Source organism: Arachis ipaensis, chromosome B9 (genome assembly GCF_059453495.1).
Source record: "Arachis ipaensis isolate K30076 ecotype BB chromosome B9, ASM5945349v1, whole genome shotgun sequence".
Classification (NCBI taxonomy): domain Eukaryota; kingdom Viridiplantae; phylum Streptophyta; class Magnoliopsida; order Fabales; family Fabaceae; genus Arachis; species Arachis ipaensis.
In genome coordinates, this window is record NC_142444.1 from 148,426,531 (window position 1) to 148,454,063 (window position 27,533).

Genomic DNA, 27,533 nt, shown 5'->3' on the forward strand with positions numbered 1-27,533 from the left:
CTGAATGTGAGGGATACTGTTAGGGAATTTTGAAAGTCAAGGACAATTATGGGTAACTCGCCCAATCTCAGGGACCACTTTGGGGTTTTAGTCAAGGAACGAGCGATGTTGATGGGAAGTAGAGTGAGGGGCAAAAGCCCTAGCAGAGCTCTGGACTCCTCTTTAAAACTCAGATTAAAAGAAACAGGAGGAATGTGTAAAACAAAAAAAATAAGAGCAAATGTTTAATTATTAATTCTTTCAAAAATAAAAAATGGGGTTTATTTTGTAAATATTTTAGTGGTGGTGAATCATACTCCTATATAAAATTAGGAGTAAGAAATCCGTGGCCTAGTATATATAATAATAATTCATTAGACATTAATAAATTATTAAATAAAATTTATAATTTTTTTACATGCAACAAAACTAAAATTTATAATGAATTAGTTTTTGATATTTTTTTTTTTGTCAGAAGACATTGATAGTTTTTGTTTTTGGTATTACATTGGTGTTTTCTGTTAAAAGAAGAGATGACTACTTTTGTCTTAGGCCAAATTCAATAAAATTTTGCGGAAAAAAATTGAACTGATTTTGGGCTTCAGTTTAATTCTCTGTACTCAAAATCTTAAATGATTCCCAAAACAATGACCAGAAAAAAAAGCTCCCCGAAACAATGACCAAAACCGAATGAGACCAAAAAAGCACAGAAAAAAAAACAATAGAAAAACAGCGTACTCCAATCTCTCTTGGAGTCTCGTTCCCTCAGCTTCGTCAACTGCAACTGCTCTCAATGCCAATGGAAGAACAACCTCACTTCAGAGTTCCACTCTCTCTTCCTCTCATCCTCTCTCTCTTCCTTCTTCCAACTTCCTTCTCTTCTACGCACGACCTTCAGATCCTCAATGCCGAACGCAGAGTATGCTCTCCTTCATTCATCTCTCTCTTATTTCGTCAAATGAAAATTCATCGATCTCTTTTTACCCCAATTCTTAATTCTCATTCCAAATTCTCTATTTTTTTATTCTTCTCCTTAAGTAGTTCTTCGTTCCTCCGGTTTCAGCTGAAGATCTGTTGGTGGAACTGAGATGAATTGGTTTGGGGGTTCAAGGGACTGTGTGAAAAATCTGAACTTGCGAGATGGCTATCATAATATATGATAAATTCGTTGCATAGATATTATATATGTATACCTTGTTTTGTGGAAACGTTTCATTTGTCTCTTTTGATGCCACTTTAGTTCGTTAGAGGGCCAATTATAGTTTGGAGGTTCGATTTGGATTTGTTTGTTATCTAAGTTTGGCTATTAACATGTGCTCTCTCTGTGAGTGTGATATTGAGGAATATGATTGTCTGTGAAGTAAGTTTGGAAGATTAGTGTTATTATAGTACTTTGATTATTTCCATATCATTTGTTGAAGCTGATATTTGAGCCTGATGTTAACTTATTTTAGAAAATGCTGTATGTCTTCGACACTTCGATCATGTTTTGTCCGGCGACGTTCACATAGTCTGTTTTAGACATTCTTTGACTGACAGTATTCCCATGATCCTTGCAGATTGATTTGACTTCTCACATCATTAAGGTGTACTTGACATTGAAGGTAACTCCTCTATCCTGTTTCTTGTATAAATTGGGTTCCATATTCTGCTTTGACTGAGTATTCTTTTACGTCGAGTTATGGACTATAGTCGCTGGATCATTTTATTATGTCTAGATGTAATGTGTGACTATGTATGCTGACTTACATTTGATAACAGTTATCAAATCGTGAATTGTATTCTGTTCTAGACTAGAATTTATTCGTGTAATTTTTGAACCTTGAAGGGATTGGCAGATCATTTATTTTCGCACATTTTCTCTTTCAGGTTGAAAATTTGGGAACATCCCCTGCTTCAGAAGTACATCTTGCTTTTTCACCTGCTGAAGCCGAACATCTTGCAATAGTCAAAGCTGCAGCAACTTCTGGGAAACGGAAGAAGAAGACTTACATCCCCCTTGATGTTAAATCTGCAGAGCTACCAGATGGACCTAATGGAACTAAATTCTTCACCGTAACTTTGTTAACTCCACTAAATAAAGGTGAAACTGCAACACTAGAGGTGCTTTACATATTGACACATTCTCTGGAACCTTTCCCTGTAGAAATAACTCAATCAGAGTCACAGCTGGTCTATTTCCGTGATAGTGCTATATTGTTGTCTCCCTATCATGTCAAGGAACAGACAACTTTCATTAAGACACCAAGCACTCGGGTAGAATCATTCACTGTGGTCGATCCCGCTAAACGTGCTGGTACAGAGCTGAAATATGGACCTTATGAAGATCAACCCCCATATTCATATTCTCCTGTTCTGGTCCATTTTGAAAATAACAATCCATTCGCGGTAGTTGAGGAGCTAGAACGTGAAATTGAAATTTCTCACTGGGGAAATGTACAGGTCACAGAGCGATATAGGCTGGTCCATGCAGGTGCTCGACATAAAGGAGCTTTTTCGAGGTATGTTTTCCATCACTTTAGTTCTTTGTAAAGCGCAAGATCTTGTCTTTGTTCTTTGAAGAACAACATAAGTAGTCATGTATCTCAGAATGCTCTCTTCAAAATCTTGGATTAGATGTCATTTTATGTTGAACTTCGATACAAGGAATGCAATTTTTAACCACTTTGAACCCCCCGGCGTGGCGGGGGTTATTAAATAATGGTAGTTATTGCATTAGTAAGGGGTGATATTCAAATGAGTGAATAAAAAGGTATTTTAGTCATTTAAAAATATTAATAATTTCCATGCATTGCCTTGAAAGACTATCATTTAGGAAGGGTGGGAGTAATAATTTTGTTTGCATGCAATCTTTAAGTTTCTTTTATTATGCATGAACTTAAAAAGTGGTTTTCTGTGGATAGGGTTGAATATCAAACTAGACCAGATGCTACTGGTGTATCTTCATTTAAACATCTTCTCGCAAAACTGCCCCCCAGGGTTCACTCTGTGTACTACAGAGATGAAATAGGAAATGTTTCCACTTCAAACTTACGTACAGATTATCGGAAGGTATGGCATATGATTGAGTTTTAAATGAAGCATACCATTTCACTGATGTCATGATTTCCGATCTTATACTTATTTACATGCTTATCATTTGCAGTCAGAACTTGAATTTCAACCTCGGTATCCCCTGTTTGGAGGCTGGAAATCAACCTTTGTCATCGGTTATGGGCTACCATTGCAAGACTTCCTTTTTGAGTCACCAGATGGTAGAAGATACCTCAACTTTACTTTTGGATGTCCACTTACTCAGACAGTGGTTGACAAGTTGATTTTAAAAGTGGGTTTGAGCTTGTTCTTTTGCTTTGCGACTTGTGATTGATATTTTTTACTGAAATCTGTGACCTTTGCTTTGACGGCTTGTGTACACAATAATGGAGGTTTAAATTACCCTTCTTAAACGATTAAATTTCAGGTTGTACTGCCAGAGGGATCCAAAGATCCCACGGCCGTGATTCCTTTCCAAGTGGACCAACATCTAGAGGTAATATTCTCTTTGGATAATCTGCATACGCTGTTACGCTGCATTGCGTTGTTTACAATTACACAGCTGTAGTGACAGCTTCATCCGAGTTTAACTGCCAAAGATAAACTAAAATAAAAAAAATTAAGTGTTTTCAGAGAGATTGCTTAAAACATAGATGGAGCAATGTGTACTGTTATGACAGAATAATTGTGTCAATGGAATTTCTGCATTATCTAAGAAACAATTTACGAAGTTGTCTAATTAATATATTGCTTTTCTTCTTGTTTTAGTTGTGGTGGTTATGAATTTCTGTTTTCACTTGTATTACTATAGCTTAATGAAGCATTTGTTTTCCTGCAGCTGAAACAGTTTTGCTTTTGAATTTTGCAGATCAAATATTCATATCTTGATGTGATCGGAAGGACTGTTGTTGTTCTAGAAAAGAGTAATGTAGTTCCTGAGCATAACGTTCCTTTCCAGGTATTACAGGCGATAAACCTGTCCACGGCAACCACAATCATGATTAAGATTCAAAGATTACATTTGTAGTTCTTTCCCGGGAACAAGCTTGGGACAGAGATTACTTAGGACTTGCTTTTTTCTAACCTTCATAGACTTTGAAAATGAAAACCATGACACTTTCAAAACTTGGCTGTTCGCAGCATAAAGACCAAAGTATAAAATATTTCATTTTATCTTTGGGCTACTGCGTTGAGTCTTAACACATAGTACAACATGCTAGTTGTGTCCTTGCCTACTCTAGTATGCTAGTTGTGTCCTTGCCTACTCTAGTATGCTGTTGGTTTCGTTCTACTTAAATAACGTTGTGCTTTATTCTTTGTCTAACCTTGTCTTCTGTTATTCTTTTCGCAGGTATACTACACTTTCAACCCTATATTCATGCTTGCCGAGCCATTGATGCTGTCGATTGCAATTTTCTTGTTTTTCGTGGCCTCAGTGTCATACCTACACGCCGATCTTTCCATACGAAAATGATGAACATCTCGCTAATTTCAGAAAGGCATGTGTTAAATCTCGCTTCAACAACTTTCTTTCGTTGTCTTCTTTGTAAAAGAAAAGAAAAATCGTATTCAAAACATTTTCTCTTGGCTGAGCTCTCACTTACCAACCATTATTATGTCTTTCTTATTGCAGTGACTGAGGAGATCCAAATTTTTTGGGGAGTATGAGAAGGTCATATACCATTATTGTATGCATTAAGAGAACTAATTGCAACTATAGATTTACTTGTTTGTACGATCTTCCCCTGAAAATTTGATCACATGCCATTCATCCAAAACTAGCATTCAACCTCCCTTTGAGAAAATTATAGGGTATGTTAGTTAGATCTTAAAGGCACTACATAATGGTTAACAAACTTAAAGGATCTTTCTTCTTATGTATTGAGAAACATTTCAAGTTTGAAAATGTGGTTTTGAATGTCTCATATTACATAGATTAAACAAGTTAGTTCTCGCTTACAACAAGGATTTTGATTTATTTATTTATTTTTCTTTACTAATCATTGTTGAGTTGAGATAGAAAACATGTGGTCTTGGTTGGCTAAAATGAACATTTCAAGGCAATTTGTTTAGAATTCTTGCCATGATTTGAAGAAAAATGTATCTTCCCGTAGTTGACATTGAATTATCTTGAAGCTAAAGAAGTTGGTGGATACTTTTTTCATTTTCTATATTATTAGCCTGTGAATTCTAATCTGTATTATAGTTTCCATCAACCTAAGCCTTGTGATTAATTATGAAAATGAAACGTAAAAAGGAAAAAAAAAAAAAATCTATTCAAACCATAAAAATAAAGAAAACTATTAATACTTAATAGTGTTAGAATTTAAGTACTCAGTCTATTCTCTGTAGAAAACATTGATTGGTTAATAACTGATTAAAGAAAGAAGGTAAGAAACAAAAGAAAATAACTTCATTCATAATATGGTCATTGTTTCTTTTCTGCAAATCAAGGGAAACTAATAAAAGAAAAGTACCCTCATTCCTTAATACTTGGCCCCATCTTCACGGCAATTACAATGTAATAGCTTTATTAATGAGGTTGAATTAATTTTAGTAGATAATTAGGTAGTATTTTAGAAATATAAGATAGGGTAGAGTTTATATTCTATTCTAAATAAGTGTAACCATAGAAGTTTAGAATCTTTTCATTCGATCCAACTAATAGAAATTTTTTTTCACCCAATTAAATCTGTTCAATCCATAAAAAAAATTAATAAATTATTTTAAAACAAATGTAGCGTACATGTCTAAACTACTAATTCGGTACTTAGAAGATTCAATTTCTAACAAAAATATCTCTAAAAAATATTATAGACAAAACCACCTCTGAATGATTTAAAAATACGACAAAAAGAATTAATAATTATTATAATTTTTGTAAGTAACAAAATAATTTTTATATTTAGCAAACAATTTATCTATTAGATCTAAATTTTATGTTAATATTTAAATAAATATTTAAAAAGTGCACAAAAGAATTTGGAGTAAAATTTTATCTCAAAATTTTTCTTTTTATTTTTAAAAAAATGTGGTTATTCACAATAATTTTTTTTTTAAATTCACTTAAAAAAAATTACCAAATTTCAAAGATGAAAAGATCTTATTTTTCTAATAATGTTTGCAAAAAATTGCATCAAAATTTAATCTCTAAAATATTTTTAAAAAAATACATTTAATATTTAATTTTTTTTTATCGTATTTTTAAATTTTTCGAAAATTTATATATCATTAACGTCTTTTAAAATTTATTTTGTCAGTAATACAAACTTTTGAATACCATTTTAATAGTTTACTCGTATATTTAAAATCTATCTTACACAACTCCACATACTCTAAAACTCTAAGTAAATAGGATATAGACCATGTAATAATTTATTTATTTATTTATCTATACCTATATATCGTTAATATTTGGTCAAGATACATGATGATGAAAACAAAAGAACTATCAATTACTTCACCATTCACATGGAAAACTTTAAGCATTATTATCAAAGAGTAATTAGATAAACCTATATGAAAAATTAAATATACTACGTACTACTTTTCTAAAGAATCTATTATATTTGTTATCTATCTAATATATTATTAATTTTATAATTAAAATATATCATATGTCATTTTTTATAGTCTTATTATAATTGAAATCAAACCTTTTTTTAAAAATTAAAGATTTCTGATCTCTCTCTCTATATATATATATATATATCATTCATTCATCCATTTTTTTATATATCATTATTAATAATTAATTACAAATTTAACAATTAAAATATGTAATATTACATTCTCTAATTATAACTAAAATTAAATTAAAATTAAAATATAATTATATATATTATCTATTATTTATTATTTATTACTAATTTTACAATCAAAATATATCATATGTCTTTTTCATTGCAATTGAAATCAAAATTTTTTGAGTAAATACTCAACCCGGCCTTGACAATTACCTTGAAAGGACTACGAGGTCCTTAACAAAAAAACAATAGCTAATCCGGCCCCTAAACTTTACTTTTATGGGATTGATTAGCCCATGTGCCAAAAAAAAAAAAAAAAAACAGACACAAGAGCTAATCAGTCCCATAAAAATAAAGCTTAGAGATCGGGTTGGCTATTGCTTTTTGTTAAGGGCCTCATAGTCCTTTTAAGGTAATTGTCAGGGTCGTTTAAGATTTTTCTCAAATTTGTTCTCCAAAATTAAATATTTCTCTCCTCTTTCTCTCTTCCTTTTTCTCTCTCTCTTATTTTTTTACCAATCATAAAGTTGGGTCAGGATATAAAATTGCTTATGGATTTTTTCATTCTCCTACTTCATTGAGGCCCCAAAACATAGAGTATGGAATAACATTTGGGAATTAAAATTACCTCCTAAAATTAAGATTTTTCTATGAAAAAGTCTTCATGAAAAGCTTCTGGTGTTGCAACAAGTTCACAGCCGGTTTGCGTCCACCCCTGCCACTTGTCCAAGATGTATGTTGAAGGATGAATCAATTTCTCATGCTTTGTTCCAATGCCCCTGTTTTCAACAATCTGGAGCCTAAGCTTAATAACTCATGACCTATGGATGAGAAAAGAAGAGACATTTTTTCAATTGGTGGCAACAAGCCTATCCTGAATAGCGGTTCAATTCGACGGTAGACAAAAGACCCTCTTCATAGCAGCGCTGTGTTGGAGCACTTGAAAAGCGAGGAATCGGTGTGTTTTTTAGAAGGTAATAAACACGGCACCTGAGATAGTGAAAGAAGCCAGGAGTTTACTCTTACTTTACTCTTTTTTAAGCTCTTAGTCTTTGGTGATAAATGAGAATACAAATTCTTTTGTACTTCCTTATAAGAACACCTTTATTTTATATTAATAAAATAATATTTATCTTTGAAAAAAAATAACTAAAATATATCATATGACACATTATTAAAATTGAAATAAAATATTTTTTTTAAATTAATAAACTTCCTTCCTACATCACTTTATCTACCTTTATTTCTTTTTCTATTTCTCTCTATCATTCCAAATTTATATATAACTTATAATTTATATTTTATATTACTAATTTGACAAATCAAAATGTATCACGAGATATTTTTATTACAATTAAAATAAAATCTTTCCTTTAAAAATTAATAATCTCTCTCTCCTTTTTCTTTATCATTCTCTCTCTTTTTTCTCTATTTTTTATCTCTTTCTACATTTCTATTTTACCAAAAATAAAATTAATATAATAATATAATTTAAATAAATTCATACAATTATAAAAATACATTAAATTTATAATTAAATATAACTAAAAATATTTTATAATATTATTCACATTTTTATTAATATTATTATTATATACATAATTTTTTAGTTTTTTTATTTAATTTTAAACTTTTACTGTTTATCTTTTTAATTTATATTTTTTACTTGTCTTTCTTCAAATATTTATTACATATAATTTAGAGAGAATACTAATATTGTGATTAATAATTAGAATCAAGATTCAATTATTTCAAAAAAATTTGAGTTAATTTTATAACTATCAAAATAATTTTTTATACTAATATATAATTATATTTTTATATATATAGAAAAAAATATTATTTTTAAATAACAAGTATAAAAATTAATTAATGAGTTCTCTCTTCTCCCTCTTCTTCTTCCTCCTCCTCCTCTTCTCTCTCTCTTTCTTTTTCTATTTCTCTCATTTCTTCACCCTCTCTATCTCTCTTAAGATAATGATTAATTACAAATTTAACAATTAAAATGTGCAATGTGACATTTTTAATTGTAATTAAAATTAAAATATTAAAATTAAAATATATAAATATATATATATATATTACTAATTTAACAATCAGAATATATCACATAACACTCTCTTATTAAAATTGAGATAAAATATTTTTTTCTAAAATTAATAAAATTTCTTCCTCTATCCTCTTATCTATCTCTCTCTCTCCTTTTCTATTTCTCTTTATCCTTCCCAGTCTATATGAGTAAATGGTCAAATTCGTCCTTGAAAGAACATTCATTCTCCAAATTGGTCATCGAACGATTTTTTGAATCAAATTTGTTTTTCAAAGATTTTAAGTTAGTTACATTAGTTCTTCTGTCACTTCTGTTATTAATATTAAATTTTGCTAACATGGCATGTTAAGTAACACTACTACACTGACCACACAGCATATACTTGGTAGTCCTAATTGACTACTAACATGATAGGTTTATGTAATTAGATCAAATTAACCCCAAATTGAGGGAGACTTTGAAGCATTGAAATCTTTCGATTTAGAGTTGATTTGATATAATTTTATAAGCTTATCATGTTATTAACCAATTAGAACTGTCAAGTGTGTACTGTGGTGTCACTTAATGTACCATATTAGTAAACTTTGACACCATGATTAATAGAAGTGATAGAAGGACTAATAATGAGACCAATTTAAAATCATTGAAGGACAAATTTGATTTAAAAAAAATATTTTGAGAATCAATTTGAAAAATGAGTGATCTTTTAAGGACAAAATTGACCATTTACTTCATTTTATATATAATTTATATTTTATATTTTATATTACTAATTTGACAAACCAAAATGTGTGAGAAGATATTCTTTCGTTACAATTAAAATAAAATATTTTTTTTTAAATTAACAAACTCTCTCTCTCATTTTTTTTATCTCTCTTTTTTCTCTCTCATTCTCTATCTCTTTCAATATATCTGTTTTACCAAAAATAAAATTAATAAAATAATATAATTCAAATAAATTCATAAAATTATAAGAAAATATTATATTTAATATTAAATATAATTAAAAATATTTCATAATATTATTCATGTAAAAAATATATTATTATATACATATTTTTTTAATTTTTTATTTATTTTTAAATTTTTATTGTTTATCTTTTTAATTTATATTTTTATTTCTCTTCTTTCAAATATTTATTACATATAATTTAGAGAGAATATTAATGTTGTAATCAATAATTATAATCAAGATTCAATTATTTAAAAAAAATTTAAATTAATTTTATAATTATCAATATAATTTTTTTATACTAATATCTAACTATATATATATATATAGAGAGAGGATATTATTCTTAAATAACAAGTATAAAAATTAATTATTTTTATTTGTATAATAGATTTAATATCTAATCAAATATAAAAGTATAAACATTAAATTCTTTTTTAGATAATAAATGTTAAAATTAAATTTTAATAAACAATTAAACTCTTTCACATGAAAATCATAATTAAAAAATTTATTATTTAATTTTTTTCATCTACAAGGATTTTGGTTTTCTTAGTCGATAGAGATTTTTATCCTCTAAACCTTTTAATAAAAGTAATTCGATTCTATAAATTTTTTTTGCCATAATCTATAATATAAGGATAAATCTGATATAATTTTAAATTTTCGTAATATTATTACAGATAAAAATACTAGTTAAATATATACCTAAACAGATTCTTAAAAAAAAATTATTATATCAGGCCTGCTACACATACAAGCCTTTTTGGCTTACAAGCTATACAAGTTGCTCCAAGTCCAAGAAAAAAAATACACGCACCACTCTTTTAGAATCAAGCGTCCAATGCACGCGCCTTAATCACCCTTCCACAACACGTTCACTCTTCCTCTTCTTCCTCAATCAAAACGCAAACCGTCGATATTCAAGGACATTCGAAACAAACTACGATTCTGCAGAAACGTTTCAATTCCTCGCGAAGAGTAGAAGAAATCAAGAAGAAAATATACAAATCTCTATCAAAAATCACCAGAAAAAATGAAGAAACATTATTTAAGGTAATGTTTTACTGTTTACTGTTCTTCTAGGTTTTTCTTCTAGATTGTCTCTGCCATGTGCCTCATCCTTAACCAGCAAAACATTAAAAGATTTGGGTGTATTTCTGCAATCGTTTGGGTGTATTTCTGAAATTCTATTATCTTCAAAACGATTTCAAAGCTTGATTTCAGAAATCATGAAAATCGAAAAAAATGAAGTAAAGAGAGAACGCACGAAGGAGATCCAACAAATTTGGCAAGAAACTCAAAAAAAGAAACGAAATCTTTTGAAAAATGGAAGTTATATATTTGCGCGTGAATTGATTTAAAAGTCTGTTAAAGAGGCACGTAACATAAGCAGCGCGTTTAGTGGGTTTCGTTCTCTTCACACTTGTAAAGCTTGTAAACACAAAACACTTGTATGCAGAGATTTTCTATTATTATATTAAAGTCTCTGAACTTTATAAAAGTAAGATATATAAATTTTTATTTTAATAAAATTTATTATTTTATTTGGACAAATAAATTTTTAAAAGTGTGAGAGAAGGATTTATATACCTTATTTTTAAAAACTTTAACGTAACAAAATTTTTTTAAAAATAAAAATATCTGATACAAAATTTTTTAAAAACTTATTTAAGTATATCTTCTAAAGTCTAATCTTCTAAACATATGCCGGAAAGTGGAGTATTACATTATAGAAAGAGAATATCAATAATGCAAATAAGTTTGACATTGTTAGAAGAATAAAATAAATAAAAAAAAAAGAAAAGAAAAGAAAGATTGACATATGTTTGTGATATGGAGTTCACGTCACAACAAAAACATGCAGAAGTAGTTATCGTTGAAGCGGGAAAATAGGAACACAAAACCAAACACCAACGTTGATCGTTGTTCGTTGTCATCATCACTGCCATCTCAATTCCGATTCTCTGTTATCCTTCCTTCATTGGCGGTTTCAGAGGATCAACCACCAACACCTTCTTCTTCTGCTGCTCCACCGCGTTTCAACGCTTCTTCCATGCCCCTTCAAAAAAGTTTCTTCCTTTCTTTTTCTTTGGGGTTCAGCGACAATAAAGATGGCTTTTTGACGATCATTGTTGAAGACGAAGCGCCAATCAATGTTGTGAATGTAAATAACGAATAACAATAATAATGGGTGTTCCTTCTCAGAGTAGTAGTGGGGAAAAAATGGAGGGTTTTCTCTATCTTCTTCGCCATAACAGGTTTGGTCAACATAGCTCGCGTAAGAGGTACTTCATCATCAAAGACAATGTCCTTAGAAGCTTCAAAACCAAACCTGTTTCTCAAATGGAGGTGCATTTTTAATTATATCATCCTTATTCCTTTTCTTTTTTCCGTTTAATTTGGAATGTTTAATTAGTAGGATTTAATGATGCTTCATTACAGGTGTTGTATTTTGCTGATGATTTTTAATTTTATACTCAATTTCTAATAATTGCTGATCTTTTAGAAATAATGATTGTTATTTATTATTATTATTATCATTGTTATGTGTTTTGACACTTTGAATCTGAAACATTGAAAAAATGTCACTTGTAGTCTTTGGTATTCTGCTTTGTTCTTCACATTGGAAAAAAAACTATTCCTTCAATTAATTACTATTGGTTTAATTTCACAATTAATTTAAATAATACGTTTCGTTGCTCTAATTAGATGACAACAACAATAGAATTTTCAGAAGGGTTAGTTTAGTTTTCACATAATTTAAGACAATAACCAATTACTTTTATAATTATTATACATTATAACTAATTCATAGTTGTAAATTAATGAACAAGCTGCTGTATATTTTCAGGAGCCAATTAGAAGTGCAATAATAGATTCCTCCATCCGTGTTACTGACAATGGAAGGGAAAATATTAACAAAAAGGTAAGAATATTAATTAAGATTAAAAAAAAAAACAAAAAATTATTTGAATATATTTCCTATTAAATTTTCAGTGCTTTGAACAAATCAAGTGGTCGTATTGATATCTGTTTTCTGTAGGTGTTATTCACTTTCACTGCATATCATACTTCAAATCAAAGGGATAAGCTTAAGGTAAATGCATATATGACAGTTTATTTTCATTATATATTGGGTTGATGCATGGTGGTTGTTTAAATTTCAATTTTTTTATAGTTGGGAGCAACTAGTCCAGAAGAAGCTGCAAAATGGATAAAATCATTGCAAGAAGCTGCATTGAAGGTTCCACTCTGCACCTTAATTAAATGAGTTAGAATGCTTGTTTGTCTCATCATAATTAAGAAGCTTAAGTTTCTTTCATAATATATTTCAGGATTGCCCAAGTCCAACAAGGAAATATGTGACTTCCCACCGGAGAAGAAGACGTTCATCTTTGAGGTGCATTAATGACATAAATTTTATTTTAATATTATGAGCTTTTGTTTTTATTATTATTTTGTACTAGTCATTGCATATATACAAGCTATGTCTGCTTGATGTCTCAAAATTGTTGTTTAAAGCAGAAATGGAGGCACAAAATCAATAGATTGGAAACACTCTGAATTGGATTTAAATGGATACATATACTCAGAAGCAATGACATCTGATGTTATTGCACCTTCAACATGGAAGATATTTGGTTGCCAAAATGGTAAAAGATTTATTATTAGCTCATTGTCCAATACAAATTAAATAGTGACTTGGTTCTTATTTCACATAGTTCAATGCCTGTTTTGCAGGACTAAGGATGTTCAAAGAAGCAAAAGAATGGGATGCTCTTGGAAGGGTAAGTCTAATAACATTTTGGTTCTTTTTTTTTTCTTTTTTTGAAAAGTGAACATTCTGTTTCTGCATTCAACAGTGGGGTGATAGTCAAGCAATAATGGCAGTTGGTGTGGTTGATGGAACTTCAGAGGACATTTTTAACACCCTTATGTGTCTTGATCCTTCAAGATCAGAGTAAGTCTCGAAGGACTAATCAGCCGTCTTTTTTCGAATGTATTGAGGAACAAATTCCATCTAATTTGTTCTTGGAGTTTCCATATATTCATATTCCAAAGCTAAATTAGCAAGTGTGTTGTTGCAGATGGGACTTTTGTGTTAATAGAGGAAGTGTGGTTGAACACTTTGATGGTCACACAGATCTTATTCACCTTGAACTTTACAATGATTGGCTGCCATGGTAGATATTGGTACCTTGTATACAAGTTACAATTCAGACATAAAGAATATCAACCATGTTGCTAATATTAAGATGTATATTCTTCCTTTGAAGGGGAATGAAAAAAAGAGATTTTCTGTTACAAAGATATTGGAGAAGAGAGGATGATGGCACATATGGTACTTTTCTGTGTTTTTTGAGAAGCAAAGTGCATACACAGTTATGTTGTTAGTTATAATTTGTGTTCTGTTTGGTTGTTTTTCTTAACAGTGATACTATATCAGTCTGTGTATCATAAGAAGTGTCCACCACAGAGAGGCTATGTCCGAGCTTGCCTTAAAAGTAACGTACGCTTTAAATCTCGATATCATTGTTTAACATTTCACTGATTCCATAACAAGAAACTCAATGGAATGTTACTCCACAAGAAATTTTTGACAGAAATGAGAAAACAAATATGTAGGTTGGATGAAAGTTCAAGTAGGATTTTCCTGAAATGATGTTTTCTATGTTTCTTCTTCTAAATCTACATGTTATCCATGTATTGATCACATAGAAACAAGAGAGAATAGAGGGAGTATAAACAAGGATGCTTATTTTACTTTCTGTAACAATTGTGTAAATGGTTGGGCAGGTGGAGGATATGTAGTTACTCCTGTTAACAATGGAACACAATCAGTTGTGAAACACATGCTTGCTGTTGATTGGAAGTATTGGAAACTGTATTTGCGCCCTGCGAATGCAAGGGCCATAACTGTTCGCATGCTTGAGAGAGTTGCTGGTATGTTAGACTATGTTTGTTCGGTAAGTATCTCAAGACAGTAAATACAGAAACACCGAGACCATACAAGACTGAAAGTTTCTGTATTCATATCCTGAGATAGTTGCCAATTGAGGCTTTTAGATTGTAGAGTTTGCAGCTTGTTATGGATGAAATGTAGCAAGTCCTTAAATTGATTTTGACCCTTTTGCAGCACTAAGAGAACTGTTTAAAACAAAAGGAGGAAGTTTCCACACTGAATCAATTGCAGGGACAAAAGATATTGTTGGGTTGCCACCACTTGATGAGGACCAAAAGGATGAAGTTGAAGAAAAGAACAGCAGCAAGAATATTGAGGAAGGTTCTGTTGTGGAAGATGAGGTTCAGAAAGTTGCTGCTTCTAGTCAAACAGGCTTAATGGGATTCAATGATTCTAAAGATGAGTTCTTTGATGTTCCAGATTATACATCAGATTATTATGACACACCAAATGATTGGAACTCTGAATTGGAGTCAGAAAAAATGGTACATTACCATTTAGAATATGATTAATGATAACTTCAGATTGAATATGATTAGTTAAGATAACTAGGTCCTCATATAATTATGAATTCCTAATGATGCTAATGGAATGTGCAGCCTTTGACTCACACCAAAGCAAGCCCTTCTTCATTGGTCAAAAAATTACAAGACCTTGCAAGTTAGTGTTCATGTGTGCATCATATTATTCATTTGTTTAAAATATGAAAATAGATGTGATATTGTGAGAGAAATTAAATGTGGCAGTTCCAAAGAAGGGGTTGGAGTTTGATGTAGGCAAGGAGGGAAGTGGAAGATGCTATTATGGAACCACACTCCAAAAAGATCCAAAGTGTGCATTACCATGCTCCTGGGCTGCTTCTGATCCATCTTTGTTCTTGATTCGAGGCGAAACTTACTTAACAGATAATCAAAAGGTATTATTTTCCCAAAGTTATAAAACACTATAGCACTTTGGAAAAGTTTAATGGTCTATATTAGTATATTCAATGAAATTTTTGCTCATTTTTCCAACTATACATACTTTTTACCTTTTTTTACTGCAACAACAAAAAATTTTTGTTTTGCAGGTCAAGGCAAAAAGAACCTTAATGGAACTGGTTGGTGCAGATTGGCTTCGATCCAATCAGCGCGAAGATAATCTAAGTAGTCGTCTAGACTCCATAGTTCAGGTCTGTTCTCCTTTCTTCGCGTGTTGCTCATGTATGGTTTTCTTAGGTCCCATTTGGTAACTGTCTTGAGACAATTACACTGCTAAAAAATCTTAACCATAAGTCCTTTTGGATTCATTCAGGAATATGCGGCAAAAGGTGGTCCAGAATTCTTTTTTGTGATTAACATTCAGGTGAGTTTGACCACTCTAGATAGATTATCATATCCAAATAATTAATTATGATTAGCAAGCATTGATTTGTTTACCTGATATTGATTGAATTGTGATGGATCAGATGCCAGGAAACCCCATGTACTCCATGGCACTGTATTACATGATGAAAACTCCCTTGGAAGACTATCCCTTACTGCAGAGCTTTGTTGATGGAGATGATACTTACAGGAACTCAAGATTTAAGCTCATACCATATATTTCTAAGGTTAATCTTCATCTCTTATAAAACTACCGCACATCATACAACATCCTATTCAATATACAATGTGATCTTTGTTTTCTATCAGGGATCATGGATTGTAAAACAAAGTGTTGGAAGGAAAGCATGTTTGGTTGGCCAAGCTCTAGAAATCCGTTACATTCGAGGGAAGAACTACCTTGAGGTAACAATAACATTACTAGTCATTACTTTATATATAGTTTTAAAGAATCTAACTTGTATGTATATATATATCAGCTTGATATTGATGTTGGATCTTCAACGGTTGCAAGGGGGGTTGCTAGCCTAGTTCTTGGATACCTTAACAACTTGGTCATAGAAATGGCATTTTTGATACAGGTAAAGTTATATATCAATGTGATCAATGCTTATAGTTTTAAGGTGAAAACTCGCACTTGTCTTAATGTAAAGTTGATATTTGAGAACCGTTTGATGATTTGACAAGTTTGACTAAATTAACTTCAAACGGTTTTCAACTATCAACTTCACGTGAAGACAATTGCATACGAGTCTATACCTAGTTTTAAATTGCGGCCGCAATATTGCTGTGTCATGGTGACAATTGTGAGTGGGCAGGGCAACACACAAGATGAGCTCCCAGAAATCCTGCTTGGAACATGCAGAGTCAATCATATGGATGCATCAAAAGCATTTGTATTGATATAATTAAGTTGAGGATCAAGAGCTTGCTTCATATGTTGTCCATTTATTCAAATATCTGATACTTGTATTGATATATGTATTTATATCTGTGTTGCACAAACACTTATTCTTTGATTGATTCCATGAATTAGTGTAAAGTGTGAAGCAAGAATAACAGAAGAAAGGAAAAAGGGTAATAAAGTATGAGCCAATGAATAAGAGAATATGATGACTGTGGTGATGTTTTGTTTTGTGACTTTTATTTGTTTTTATTTAATTTATTTGTCTAATTATTTTTTTTCTACACGACTGAGTATCACAGAGAGATGAATTTGTCCAAAAATTAATGCTACTTAATTGAAGGACCATTTTAAAAATTTCATATATTGATAGGAATGTTTTTTACAATAAAAAAAAATTGGAGACGATTTTATTTTTAACATAAATCTTAAAAATTAAAATAATATTTTATTCTTATTTATTTCTTGATAATTATTGTTCACCTTTCACAATTTCATGTTTTATCTCTCACAATTACTACTTATACTAACTCATGACATGACACAATTGGTTAGGGTTAGTAAACTATAAATTCAATTGTACTGATGCTTCGCGTTTCACAAGTGTGGTTCATAAGTCATAACAATCAAAATTAGCATATAACTTCAAAGAGGTAATGTAACAATTTTTTTCTTTATCTTTTTTCAATCTATCATAATGGAATTAGGAGTGGCAACAGCAATTCTATTCACATATATCTAATCTAATCGAGTAGGATTGTCAACTCGAATGAGTTAATCTGTAGATTGAGACTTAGTCCTACTCAATCGATTTGCATCCACTATATATATAATGTATCAGGAGTAAATATCGAATCAAAAACTTTTCATTCGTATAAAAAGATTGTAACCACTAAATTAAGATCTTAATTAAAAATTTAATATTTTTACTTATATAAAACCTAAATCTGTTTAGTGATATATAAATACTAAATTATAACCCTAAGATTTTATTAAATTATTTAATATTGTATTTTTTTTAATAATATGCGGATAATGTCGGATACTTACAAATTGAGGGCTAGTGGAATTAAGATTGGCATGTTATAAATCTGATAGGGTTGAATTTTAATGAAAAAACTAATCTACAAATAGAATTAAGGTTAGGTCTAAATCCTTTTCTATCTTATCCATTATCATCTATAAATAAAATTATTATATGAGAATATCATGGTTAAAAATCCTACTAAAAAATTGAATCTTGTTCTCAAAATTATTTCGCAATTTAAATAAAAAAATTAGAGTAATATTCTTTGTAATTACAACATAACATTTTAGGCTTTTTTTTTTTTTAAGGCAATGGTAAGAAAAAAACAAGTAAGGTTAAACTAGATTTTGTCGTTAAAATATCATATTAGTATTTTAGTTATTTAGCCTATGGCGCGATAAAAGTATATTTAGATACCTAAATCTAACATGTTCAAAAGGTTGGCATGGTTTGAAACCTATTAACAAGTCTATTAATCAATAAAAAGTTTTAATTGGATTAAAATTTTCAATGAATCTAAGATCTAAAAAGATAGAAACAAAAATTTTTTATACATTTTGTTCGGTAGGTCGATTACCGGACGGTTCGGGTTGTGATCCGGGATGATGGTAGGGACTCGTCAAGTCGTGGACTGCCGGTCAACGATACGCGAGGTCCCGAGTACTTCGTGTGGAAAAAAGGGGGGGTGCCACCTACAAAGACACTCCGACGCTCTTGTCAGTAAATGTGCAGGCGGAAAGGGTAGTGTGATATGTGACGTACCTCAGGGGAAGAGCAGGTCTTCCCCTTATATACCTGTCAGAGGTGGGCCCGATGAGAACAGGCCCATGTTTCTAGGGACGTTGTCCCACAGCTGCACATGAGCTGTCTTGGACGCGTGTCCGGGTCGGTTGCGGGGCGTATATCCGGACCGGGTGGCGTTCGGGTCGGGCCGACCCGCATGGATTCTGGGCCCGGCCGTAACAGTGCCCCCGACGCACCAGTGATGGTCGTGAGGGACATTGGTGGCGCGTGATTTCTTCGTTCGTGTGTTGTCGTCGGGTCGGCTGACCGTGGGAGGGACGTGCCCCCTGCGCGCGTGTCTCTTGGTTGCTGAGGCGACCGTTTTGTCGCTTCGTTCTTCGCGCTGAGCATTAAATGCTCATAATGGGTTACGAAAAACCCCGCGCGCAAAGACCATTTTACCCCGGGCCTTTTCGCGCTTTATGCAGTGGTTTTTAAACAGTTTCTTATTTCCTTTGCTCCCACTTTCGCTATTCCCATTTTCTTCTCTCCCTGATATCCAAACCTTCTTGTTCGAGCGTCTATGTGCCTCTTCCTTCACTTTCAAGTTCCTGCAATCAACTCAGGTAATTCTAGAATCCTTCTCTTTTCTGTTTCGTTCTCGCATGCTTGTTGTATGTATTTGCTTTGCCATTTTTGCTGTTATGTGGCCTTTCGATGCTAGTTAGACGTGTTAGGGGAGGGGTACCATTCTTGGGTAGGTTTCTAGGTGATTTGTGCGATTGGTATAGTTCTTAGCCGTATTTGGTCATGATTGAGTGGAAAGGGTATAGTTTCTGGGTTTTTCCCGGACTCCCGACCTCGTAGACTAACGGAATGGTACCCCGCTGTAGGTATGCCACGTGTCGTCTCCCGGGCTTCCCCTTCCGCAGCAAGCTATGATCCGTACGCTTGGGTAACCTCAGATGTAAAGGACTCGCCAAACTAGATGGACCTGGCGGAGTTGACGGAGTTCCGGCAAGCCGGGTACTTATGCGGGGGAACAGACGAAGAGGTCAATTATGAGACCTCCGTGCCTGCCCCCCATGAGCGGCTGTACGAGATCAATCTTCACTCTCCCCGGATCGCCGACTGGATTTGGTTTTACAAAGCCATGTTCACCCAGGTCAGGGTTCGCCTTCCGTTTTCCGAGTTCCAGATGTCGCTCTTGAATCGGATATCCGTGTCGCCGTCACAGCTCCATCCGAACAGCTGGGCTTCTATCCGCTGTTTCGAGATGGTTTGCGAGTATCTCGAGCTGCCGGTGTCGGTGGATGTCTTCCTTTTCTTCTTCAACCTTACCAACCCTTCCAAATAAGGGAAAGCGAGGAAAGGGTTCCTCTCTTTCCAGTCTGCCCAGGGTAGGAGAATATTTGGTCTGTTCGAGGACTCCTACCATGGGTTTAAAGATAAATTCTTCAAAGTCTGCCCCGTTAAAAGTCGCCATCCCTTTTGGTTGTCTTTAGAGGGGGAACGCCTCATCCCCACTTATTGGAGTTTTGGGGCGGGGTCGAATCCTTTTATTAAGGTGACGTATAAGAGGATGTCCTCGGTAGATAAGAAAATAGCCGATGTGCTATTTGCTCTTTTTGAAAAGAACCTCGTGAATCCCCATCTCCTCATGGGTGAACGGGAGGCCGCCAGGAGCTATATCCGTGAGTCGTCTTGTTTTGTATTTTTTGTGTTGTTTATTACTGTTTGCTTTACGTGATCTAACGACTGATGTGTTTGTTTGTTTGCTGCAGTGGAGATGTCTGCTATAGTGACGGGTCTTGAGAACCTGATGAAGACCTTCTTCGAGGAAAGCGATGAAGAGAAGGCCAAGGAGAAAGACACCGGGAACTCGGGTGGCCCTTCTGGGGATAAAGAGGACCAGACTGTGCCCCCTCCCTAGGATACCGACATGTCGGGCAAGAACCCAGAAGGGGCGCAGGCTTCTCCCCCTCCTGAGGTCATCGTTGGCGGGCACTCGTCCTCTGCCCATCAGGAAGATGACGATGTGGAACTTATCCACACCCCTAAGAGGCGGAGGGCGTCTGCGAGCCCGGAGGGGACTCTCACCATCATGGAGAGAAATTTCGATGCCACAACCTTTATCGACTCGCAGCTGATCCCTGGGACGGAGGAGCATTTCCATGGAACCGACCTGGCCGGGCAGGCGAGATGGATGTACCGGACTTTGCTCCGGGGGGCCGTGATAGCTCGAAAGGCTGAGTTCGAGTTGTCGGGAATGCAGGCCCTCCGGAGGAAGCTCGAGTCCTCTGCCAAGGCAAACAATGACTTCAAGATGCAGGTTGAGCTGTTTCAGAGCCAGTTGTCTGAGATGGGGGAGAGGCTCAAGGCATCCGAGGAAAAGACGACATCCGCCGAGGAAAATTTGAAGGCTTCCGACGAGACAGTGGCCCGTTTAGCTGAGCGGGAGATGACCTTGGAGAGCCAGCTGAACGCCGCTCAGGGTCGGGTAGCGGTCTTGGAGAAGGAGCGTGACCAAGCCGTGTCGTCGGCTAAAGCCGCTAAAGTCGAGGTCGAGGAGCTCCGGAAGAAGCTGAAGGTGACCAAAGAGCAAGGGAAGAGCGCGATTTCTATGACTGAAGATGCTCTGAAAGCCTAAGTGAAGATCGTGGCTCCCGACTTCAACACATCGGCTATTGGGGTCTTCAAAATGATCCAAGACGGCAAGATTGTCGACATGCCTAGGAAGTGACTTCTTATGACTTGAACATTTTGATGTAGATTTGTTGAACATTTGTTTCGTGTTTTGTAATTTGATACTTCGTAACATTTATGTTAGGTTGGTCGTTTGGCCGGGTGGCCGTTACTATCTTTCGCCTTGCTCGTCGTATTATTTTTGTTACCGCCTTTTCGGGGTGGGCTCATTGCTTGTGCCCGTTTTGTCGTTTTTACGTTGGTAACGATTTGGACCGAATTGGTCATGTTGTCGCCGTGTTAATTATGGCTATGGTCCATCTGGCTCCCGGGGTGATCAGTCCCAGGCTGCCGTTTTAGGACGCAATCGTGTGAAACGCGTATTGGGAAGCAACAGATAAGTAGGAGAATATTTTGACAAGTGGGAATTAATCGTCAGCTAGGCAAGCTTGTTAATATGGCAAGTATTCGATAAGAGTAAATAGCTAAAAATTGACTAAAAATTAACATGTGAACAGAGCAAGCATACATGAGTCCGTTAGGCCTCCTGGTCGGCTTGTCCGAGTCAGGAGTAGAACCTTCTCAAGTTACCTGCGTTCCATGTTCTAGGGATTTCTTTGCCGTCAAGTCTCTCGAGCTTGTAGGCACCCTTACCAAGCACTTCTCTAATTCTGTAGGGACCTTCCCAATTTGCCGCCAGCTTTCCTTCTCCAGGGGTCGGCAGACCGACGTTGTTGCGTCGCAGAACGAGGTCTCTTTCTCCAAAATCCCTCCTGAGGACTTTGGCGTTGTAGCGCAGGGCTATTCTTTGTTTCAACGCTGTTTCTGACAAATGGGTCATCTCCCTCGTCTCCTCCACCAGGTCCTTTTCTACCGCTTCGTCCACACCTGCGAGCAGTAGCCGCGGGCTCGGTTTGCCGATTTCGACGGGTATCACGGCGTCGACCCCGTATGTTAGGCGAAAAGGGGTTTCTCCCGTAGCGCTTTGCTCGGTTGTTCGGTAGGACCACAGGACCGAAGCGAGCTCGTCGGCCCAAGCGCCTTTCTTATTGTCTAGGCGTTTCTTGAGGCCAAGTAAGATGACCTTGTTCGCGGACTCTACTTGTCCGTTTGTCTGGGGGTGTTCAACTGAGGAAAACTTTTGCTTTACCCCTAGGCCGGTGAGGAACTCCGTGAACTTCTTGTCAGTGAATTGCATTTCATTATCCGAGATGACGACCTCCGGGATGCCGAACCGGGTTATCACCTGTCTCCACATGAACTTCCTGCAATTAGAGGAAGATATGCTGGCCAGTGGCTCAGCCTCTATCCATTTGGTGTAGTAGTCGATGGCCACTATGAGATATTTGACCTGTCCTGGGCCAACCGGGAAAGGTCCTAGAAGGTCGACTCCCCATTGAGCGAAAGGTTGTGTAGTCGTCAGAAGGCTCAGCTCGGAGGCCGGCGCCTTGTGGAAATTGGCGTTTTGTTGACACTTTACGCACTTTCTAACGAATTCCCTGGAGTCCTTCATCATTGATGGCCAGTAGTATCCAGCTCGGATGAGCTTCCTCGCTAGGGCTTTGCCCCCGATGTGGTGGCCGCAACATCCCTCGTGGACTTCTCTAAGTACATAGTTGGTCTGGTCGGGGTGCAAGCACTTCAATAGGGGCTGGCTGAGCCCCTTTCTGAACAGTTGCCCTTGTATGATTGCATATCTGGCCGCCTCCCTTCTCAATGTTTTGGCCGCTTTCTCATCGTCAGGCAACTTGCCGAGTTCCAGGAAGTTTGTGATGGGATCCAACCACGAGGGGCTTGACTCCGTCAAATGGAGGGCGACCGTTGGCTCGTTCACCATGCCTTGGATGAGAGACCGGTTACCCGCTCCTGGCTTCGTGCTCGCTAGTTTAGACAGGAGGTCCGCCCGTGTGTTCCTTTCTCTTGGGACATGTTGGATCGTGACCTCTTGGAACTGACTTGTCATTTCTTTAACCTTTTCCAAGTATTTTTGCAGGAGGGGGTCCCGGGCTTGGTAGCTTCCGTTTACTTGTGAGGTGACGACCTGTGAGTCACTGCATACTTCGACCTTCGTTGCCCCGACTTCCCGCGCTAGTATTAGTCCGCTTAAGAGAGCTTCATATTTCGCTTGATTGTTCGACACAGGGAACTCGAACTTGGTCGATTGCTTGTAGATGACTCCTGCCGGGCTTTCTAAGATGACCCCGGCTCCCCCGGACGTTTGGTTGGAGGCCCCATCCACGTGGAGCCTCCACCGTGTGCCCGTTTCTTCGGGGGGATCACCCGTTACCTCAACCAAAAAGTCTGGCATTGCCTGGGCCTTGATTGTGTGCTGGGGCTCATACTGCAAGTCATATTGGGAGAGCTCGATGGCCCAGGTCATCATCCTACCAGCCAAATCAGGTTTCTGGAGTACTTGGCGAATTGCCTGATCCGTCCTCACGACTATACGGTGGCCCTGGAAGTATTGCCTTAACCTTCGGGAGGAAGTTAGGAGTGTCAACGCCAGTTTTTCCAGTTTGCTGTACCTCAGCTCGGCTCCTTGTAGAGCTCTGCTCACGAAGTAGACCGGCTGCTGAGCTTTCCCTTCTTCTCTTACAAGCACTGCTGCAAGCGCTTCCTCTGTTATTGCCAGGTAGAGGTAGAGTGATTCTCCGGCCTTGGGCTTCCCGAGCACCGAAGGTGCTGCTAGGATCTCCTTGAAGCGGTTGAATACCTCCTCGCATGCTGGGGTCCATTCGAATGCTATTCCCTTTTTCATTAGATTGAAGAAGGGTAGGGCTTTTGCTGCCGATGCACCGAGGAAACGGGATAAAGCCGTCAGTCTCCCCGCCAATCGTTGGACATCTTTGATACAACCCGGGCTCTTCATCTGGAGAATCACTTGGCACTTCTCGGGGTTGGCTTCTACTCCTCTTTGGGTGATCATGAATCCCAGGAACTTTCCGGCCTCCATGGCAAAGGCGCACTTGAGTGGGTTAAGCCTCATGCCGTGTTGCCGGAGGTATGCAACTACGCCCCCGAGGTTGTTCAGGAGATCGTCGGGTCGTGTGGTTTTTGCGAGGATGTCGTCCACGTAGACTTCCACTGTCTTGCCTATAAGCTCACTGAATATCTTGTTCATCAATCTCTGGTACGTGGCGCCAGCATTTTTCAGACCAAATGGCATTACTTTGTAGCAATAGGTCCCTCCTGGCGTTATGAACGCCGTTTTTTTCTCGTTGGGTCGGTGCATCGGTATCTGGTTGTACCCAGAGTAGGCGTCCATGAAGCTCAGATACCGGTACCCCGCCGCTGCGTCGACGAGTGCGTCAATGTTGGGCAGGGGATAGTAGTCCTTAGGACATGCCTTATTGAGGTCAGAGTAGTCCACACACATTCTCCACCTCCCATTGTGTTTTTTCACCAAAACTATGTTCGACAGCCAGGTCGAGTAGTCCAGTTCCCGGATGAACCCTGCTTCAAGGAGGCTGGCCGCCTGCCTGGCCACCTCCTCTGCCCTTTCCTGTGACATCTTTCTCTTCCTCTGGCCACTGGCTTGGCTTCTGGTTTGACGGCCAGATGGTGTGACATGAGCTGGGGATCTATCCCTGGCATGTCGGCTGGCGTCCAAGCGAAGAGGTCGGCATTGGCTCTGATCATCTCCATCAAAGGCTCCTTTAATTCATGGGGAAGGTTTCTGTTTATGAACGTGAACTTCTCGTCCCCATCACCGACCCTAAATTTTTCCAAATCCCCTTCCGGCTCAGGTCTGGGCTTGTCATCTATCCTGGCGTCCAGGTCGGCGAGGAAGACCCCAGATGCCTCTTTGGATTTTTTCCTAAGAGAGAGACTGGCGTGGTCGCAAGCGACTGCCGTTTCCAAATCCCTTCTGATGGATCCCACGGATCCGTCATCCGTGACAAACTTCATTACGAGCAGCTTCGTGCTAATCGCTGCCCCAAGATCATTGATGGTTTTTCTCCCCAAGATGATATTGTAAGCAGTGGAATCTCGTAAGACAACAAAATCAGCCATTACCGTCCTCCGCCTCTGTCCTTGTCCTAGGGAGGTCGGTAGGGAGATGATCCCATCTGGCTTGATGAAGTGATCACCCAACCCTACCACACCGTGCTGGTGGGTAGCCAGGTCGGTATCACGAAGTCCCAAGGCGTCGAAGACGTTGCGAAACATGATGTTCGAGTCTGCCCCCGTGTCCACTAGGATCCGTTTGACGAGTCCGGTTCCGACTCTGGCCGTAATAACCATGGGAGGACTTTCCGGTACCTCGTCGAACCATTGGTCCTCAGGGCCGAAAGAGATGGATGGGTGTCCCCGGGAACTCCTAGCAGATGAGGAGGAGAGCGCCAGGACCTTGCCGTCTTTCTTCTGTGCTGATTTCGACCTCGGGGCGGAGTTTCTCGCTGTTACCACATTTACCACCGTGAGACCGTGGTTTTCTCTCTCTGGCTCTTGACGTCGTCTTGTCGCCCGGGGCCTGTTCTCACCCTCGTGATCTCAATTCCGTCTCCTTGGTTCCCTTATGAGGTGGGAGAAGTCGGCAAGCTTTCCATCCCTGATTGCTTGCTCCAGGGCATCCTTTAGGTCGAAGCAGTCTTGGGTCTTGTGCCCGTACCCCTTGTGATATTCGCAGTAGAGGTTCTTGTTTCCCCCCGTCCTGTCCTTCAGGGGTCGGGGCCTCGACAGAATCCCTTTCTCGGCTATCTGTTGGTAGACCTCCGTGATCGGTGCCGTGAGGGGGGTGTAGTTGGTGAATTTCCCAACTCGGGGAAATGGTTTTGTCGTCTTGCTCGAACCACCGTCCCTAGCGTGTTCCTTTTGTCTTTCTCCACCATCGTAGTGCCGGGTTTGGTTGTAGGGGGTTGTCGTTTGTTGGCAGCCACGACCTGGCTGACTTCCTCGTCGTTGATGTACTCCTTAGCCACGCACTGGATTTCCTGCATTGTCCAAACTGGTCTCGTGGTAAGGTGCTTCCTGAAGTCCTCATTTAGGAGCCCATTCCTCAAACATAGACTCGCTACCGAGTCCGTCAACCCGTCGATTTCCAAGCACTCATCATTAAAGCGATCCAAGTACTTCCTGGTCGGCTCCCCGATTCTTTGGGTCACCCCTAGCAAGTTGATCGGGTGCTTGGCTTTGGCGATCCTGGTTGTGAACTGAGCCAGGAAGGCATGGCTGATGTCGGAGAACTGGGTCACCGAGCCCTGCGGGAGGTTATTGAACCACCGTATTGCAGGTCCCGCCAGGGTGACCGGGAAGGCGCGACACCTTACCTCATCTCCTACTCCTTCTAAGTTTATCCTGGCCTCGAAGGCCGTCAGGTGCTCCAGGGGGTCTTGCGTTCCATCATACCTCATGTCCGTTGGCTTGTCAAATGTTTTGGCAGCCGGACCTCGAGTATGGAACGGTGGAATGGGGTCGCTCCCATTATGACGGGTCCCCGTGTTCCCGTCGTTCTTCCCTCGTCGCTTTCCCGACGAGTGTCCTCGTCCCCGCGGTTCATGGTATGTCGCCTTTCATGTCTGGCGTAAATGACAGGGTCACGACGCCTTCTCGCGCGCCCCCTTTCGTCGGCGCTTTCGGATTCTGCATGGGGGCTAGGCGTGCGTCTGGAGCGACTCCTGGAGCGAGATCGGGAGTAACTCTGCTCTGGGGTGCGCTGGTCGCGTTCTCTGTCTGCTAACCGGCGCTCTAAGTCTTGCATTCTATGGCGTAACTCTTGCATTATTCTGGCGTGGTTGTCGCCAGTCCCCCCGAAGGGGCGTCTCTCGTGCGCCTGGGTTACGTCCCTCGAGGGGGATCTCGGATGTTGTCGGGCTCCCGTCCCGGCGGCGTCGCCTCCGGGTACGGCCTCGCGGCTTGCCTCCGTTTCGACTAGCACGAAGTCCATGGACGAGTCCCCACAGACAGCGCCAATGTTCGGTAGGTCGGTTACCGGACGGTTCGGGTTGTGATCCGGGATGATGGTAGGGGCTCGTCAAGTCGTGGACTGCCGGTCAACGATACGCGAGGTCCTGAGTACTTCGTGTGGAAAAAAGGGGGGGTGCCACATGCAAAGACACTCCGACGCTCTTGTCAGTAAATGTGCAGGCGGAAAGGGTAGTGTG

General features: G+C 37.8%; 3 protein-coding genes across 3 annotated transcripts; 2 read left to right on the top strand and 1 right to left on the bottom strand.

The window, feature by feature from the left end:
* The first annotated feature begins 692 nt into the window (after window positions 1–692).
* Window positions 693–4,971, top strand: LOC107618463 (Ribophorin I). Its single transcript, XM_016320548.3, has 9 exons — window positions 693–898; window positions 1,539–1,583; window positions 1,849–2,480; window positions 2,883–3,030; window positions 3,125–3,304; window positions 3,440–3,508; window positions 3,881–3,970; window positions 4,364–4,511; window positions 4,646–4,971. The coding sequence occupies exons 1-8, from the start codon at window positions 773–775 to the stop codon at window positions 4,484–4,486; spliced, it is 1,413 nt and encodes a 470-aa protein (XP_016176034.1). The 5' UTR covers window positions 693–772; the 3' UTR covers window positions 4,487–4,511; window positions 4,646–4,971.
* A 6,747-nt stretch (window positions 4,972–11,718) lies between these two features.
* On the top strand, window positions 11,719–17,188 carry LOC107616389 (protein ENHANCED DISEASE RESISTANCE 2-like). Its single transcript, XM_016318350.3, has 21 exons — window positions 11,719–12,112; window positions 12,615–12,689; window positions 12,807–12,860; window positions 12,942–13,007; window positions 13,099–13,163; window positions 13,289–13,416; window positions 13,505–13,551; window positions 13,627–13,724; window positions 13,852–13,947; window positions 14,041–14,105; window positions 14,197–14,268; window positions 14,561–14,707; window positions 14,901–15,211; window positions 15,326–15,386; window positions 15,473–15,642; window positions 15,796–15,897; window positions 16,020–16,070; window positions 16,174–16,317; window positions 16,400–16,495; window positions 16,570–16,671; window positions 16,909–17,188. The coding sequence occupies exons 1-21, from the start codon at window positions 11,951–11,953 to the stop codon at window positions 16,996–16,998; spliced, it is 2,202 nt and encodes a 733-aa protein (XP_016173836.1). The 5' UTR covers window positions 11,719–11,950; the 3' UTR covers window positions 16,999–17,188.
* A 7,649-nt stretch (window positions 17,189–24,837) lies between these two features.
* On the bottom strand, window positions 24,838–26,783 carry LOC107616388 (uncharacterized). Its single transcript, XM_088499331.1, has 2 exons — window positions 26,143–26,783; window positions 24,838–25,903 (listed from the first exon to the last, which is right to left on the bottom strand). The coding sequence occupies exons 1-2, from the start codon at window positions 26,781–26,783 to the stop codon at window positions 24,838–24,840; spliced, it is 1,707 nt and encodes a 568-aa protein (XP_088355457.1).
* Window positions 26,784–27,533: the final 750 nt, after the last annotated feature.

Coding starts and splice junctions, on each gene's coding strand:
- LOC107618463 (XM_016320548.3), top strand. CDS start 773: ATGCCAATGGAAGAACAACCTCACTTCAGAGTTCCACTCTCTCTTCCT. Junction 1,584..1,848: donor AGGTGTACTTGACATTGAAG/GTAACTCCTCTA, acceptor TTTCTCTTTCAG/GTTGAAAATTTGGGAACATC. Junction 3,031..3,124: donor TACGTACAGATTATCGGAAG/GTATGGCATATG, acceptor TATCATTTGCAG/TCAGAACTTGAATTTCAACC.
- LOC107616389 (XM_016318350.3), top strand. CDS start 11,951: ATGGGTGTTCCTTCTCAGAGTAGTAGTGGGGAAAAAATGGAGGGTTTT. Junction 12,690..12,806: donor GGGAAAATATTAACAAAAAG/GTAAGAATATTA, acceptor TGTTTTCTGTAG/GTGTTATTCACTTTCACTGC. Junction 13,417..13,504: donor GATATTTGGTTGCCAAAATG/GTAAAAGATTTA, acceptor CCTGTTTTGCAG/GACTAAGGATGTTCAAAGAA.
- LOC107616388 (XM_088499331.1), bottom strand. CDS start 26,783: ATGAGGTATGATGGAACGCAAGACCCCCTGGAGCACCTGACGGCCTTC. Junction 25,904..26,142: donor TCACGGCACCGATCACGGAG/GTCTACCAACAG, acceptor GGGTGAGAACAG/GCCCCGGGCGACAAGACGAC.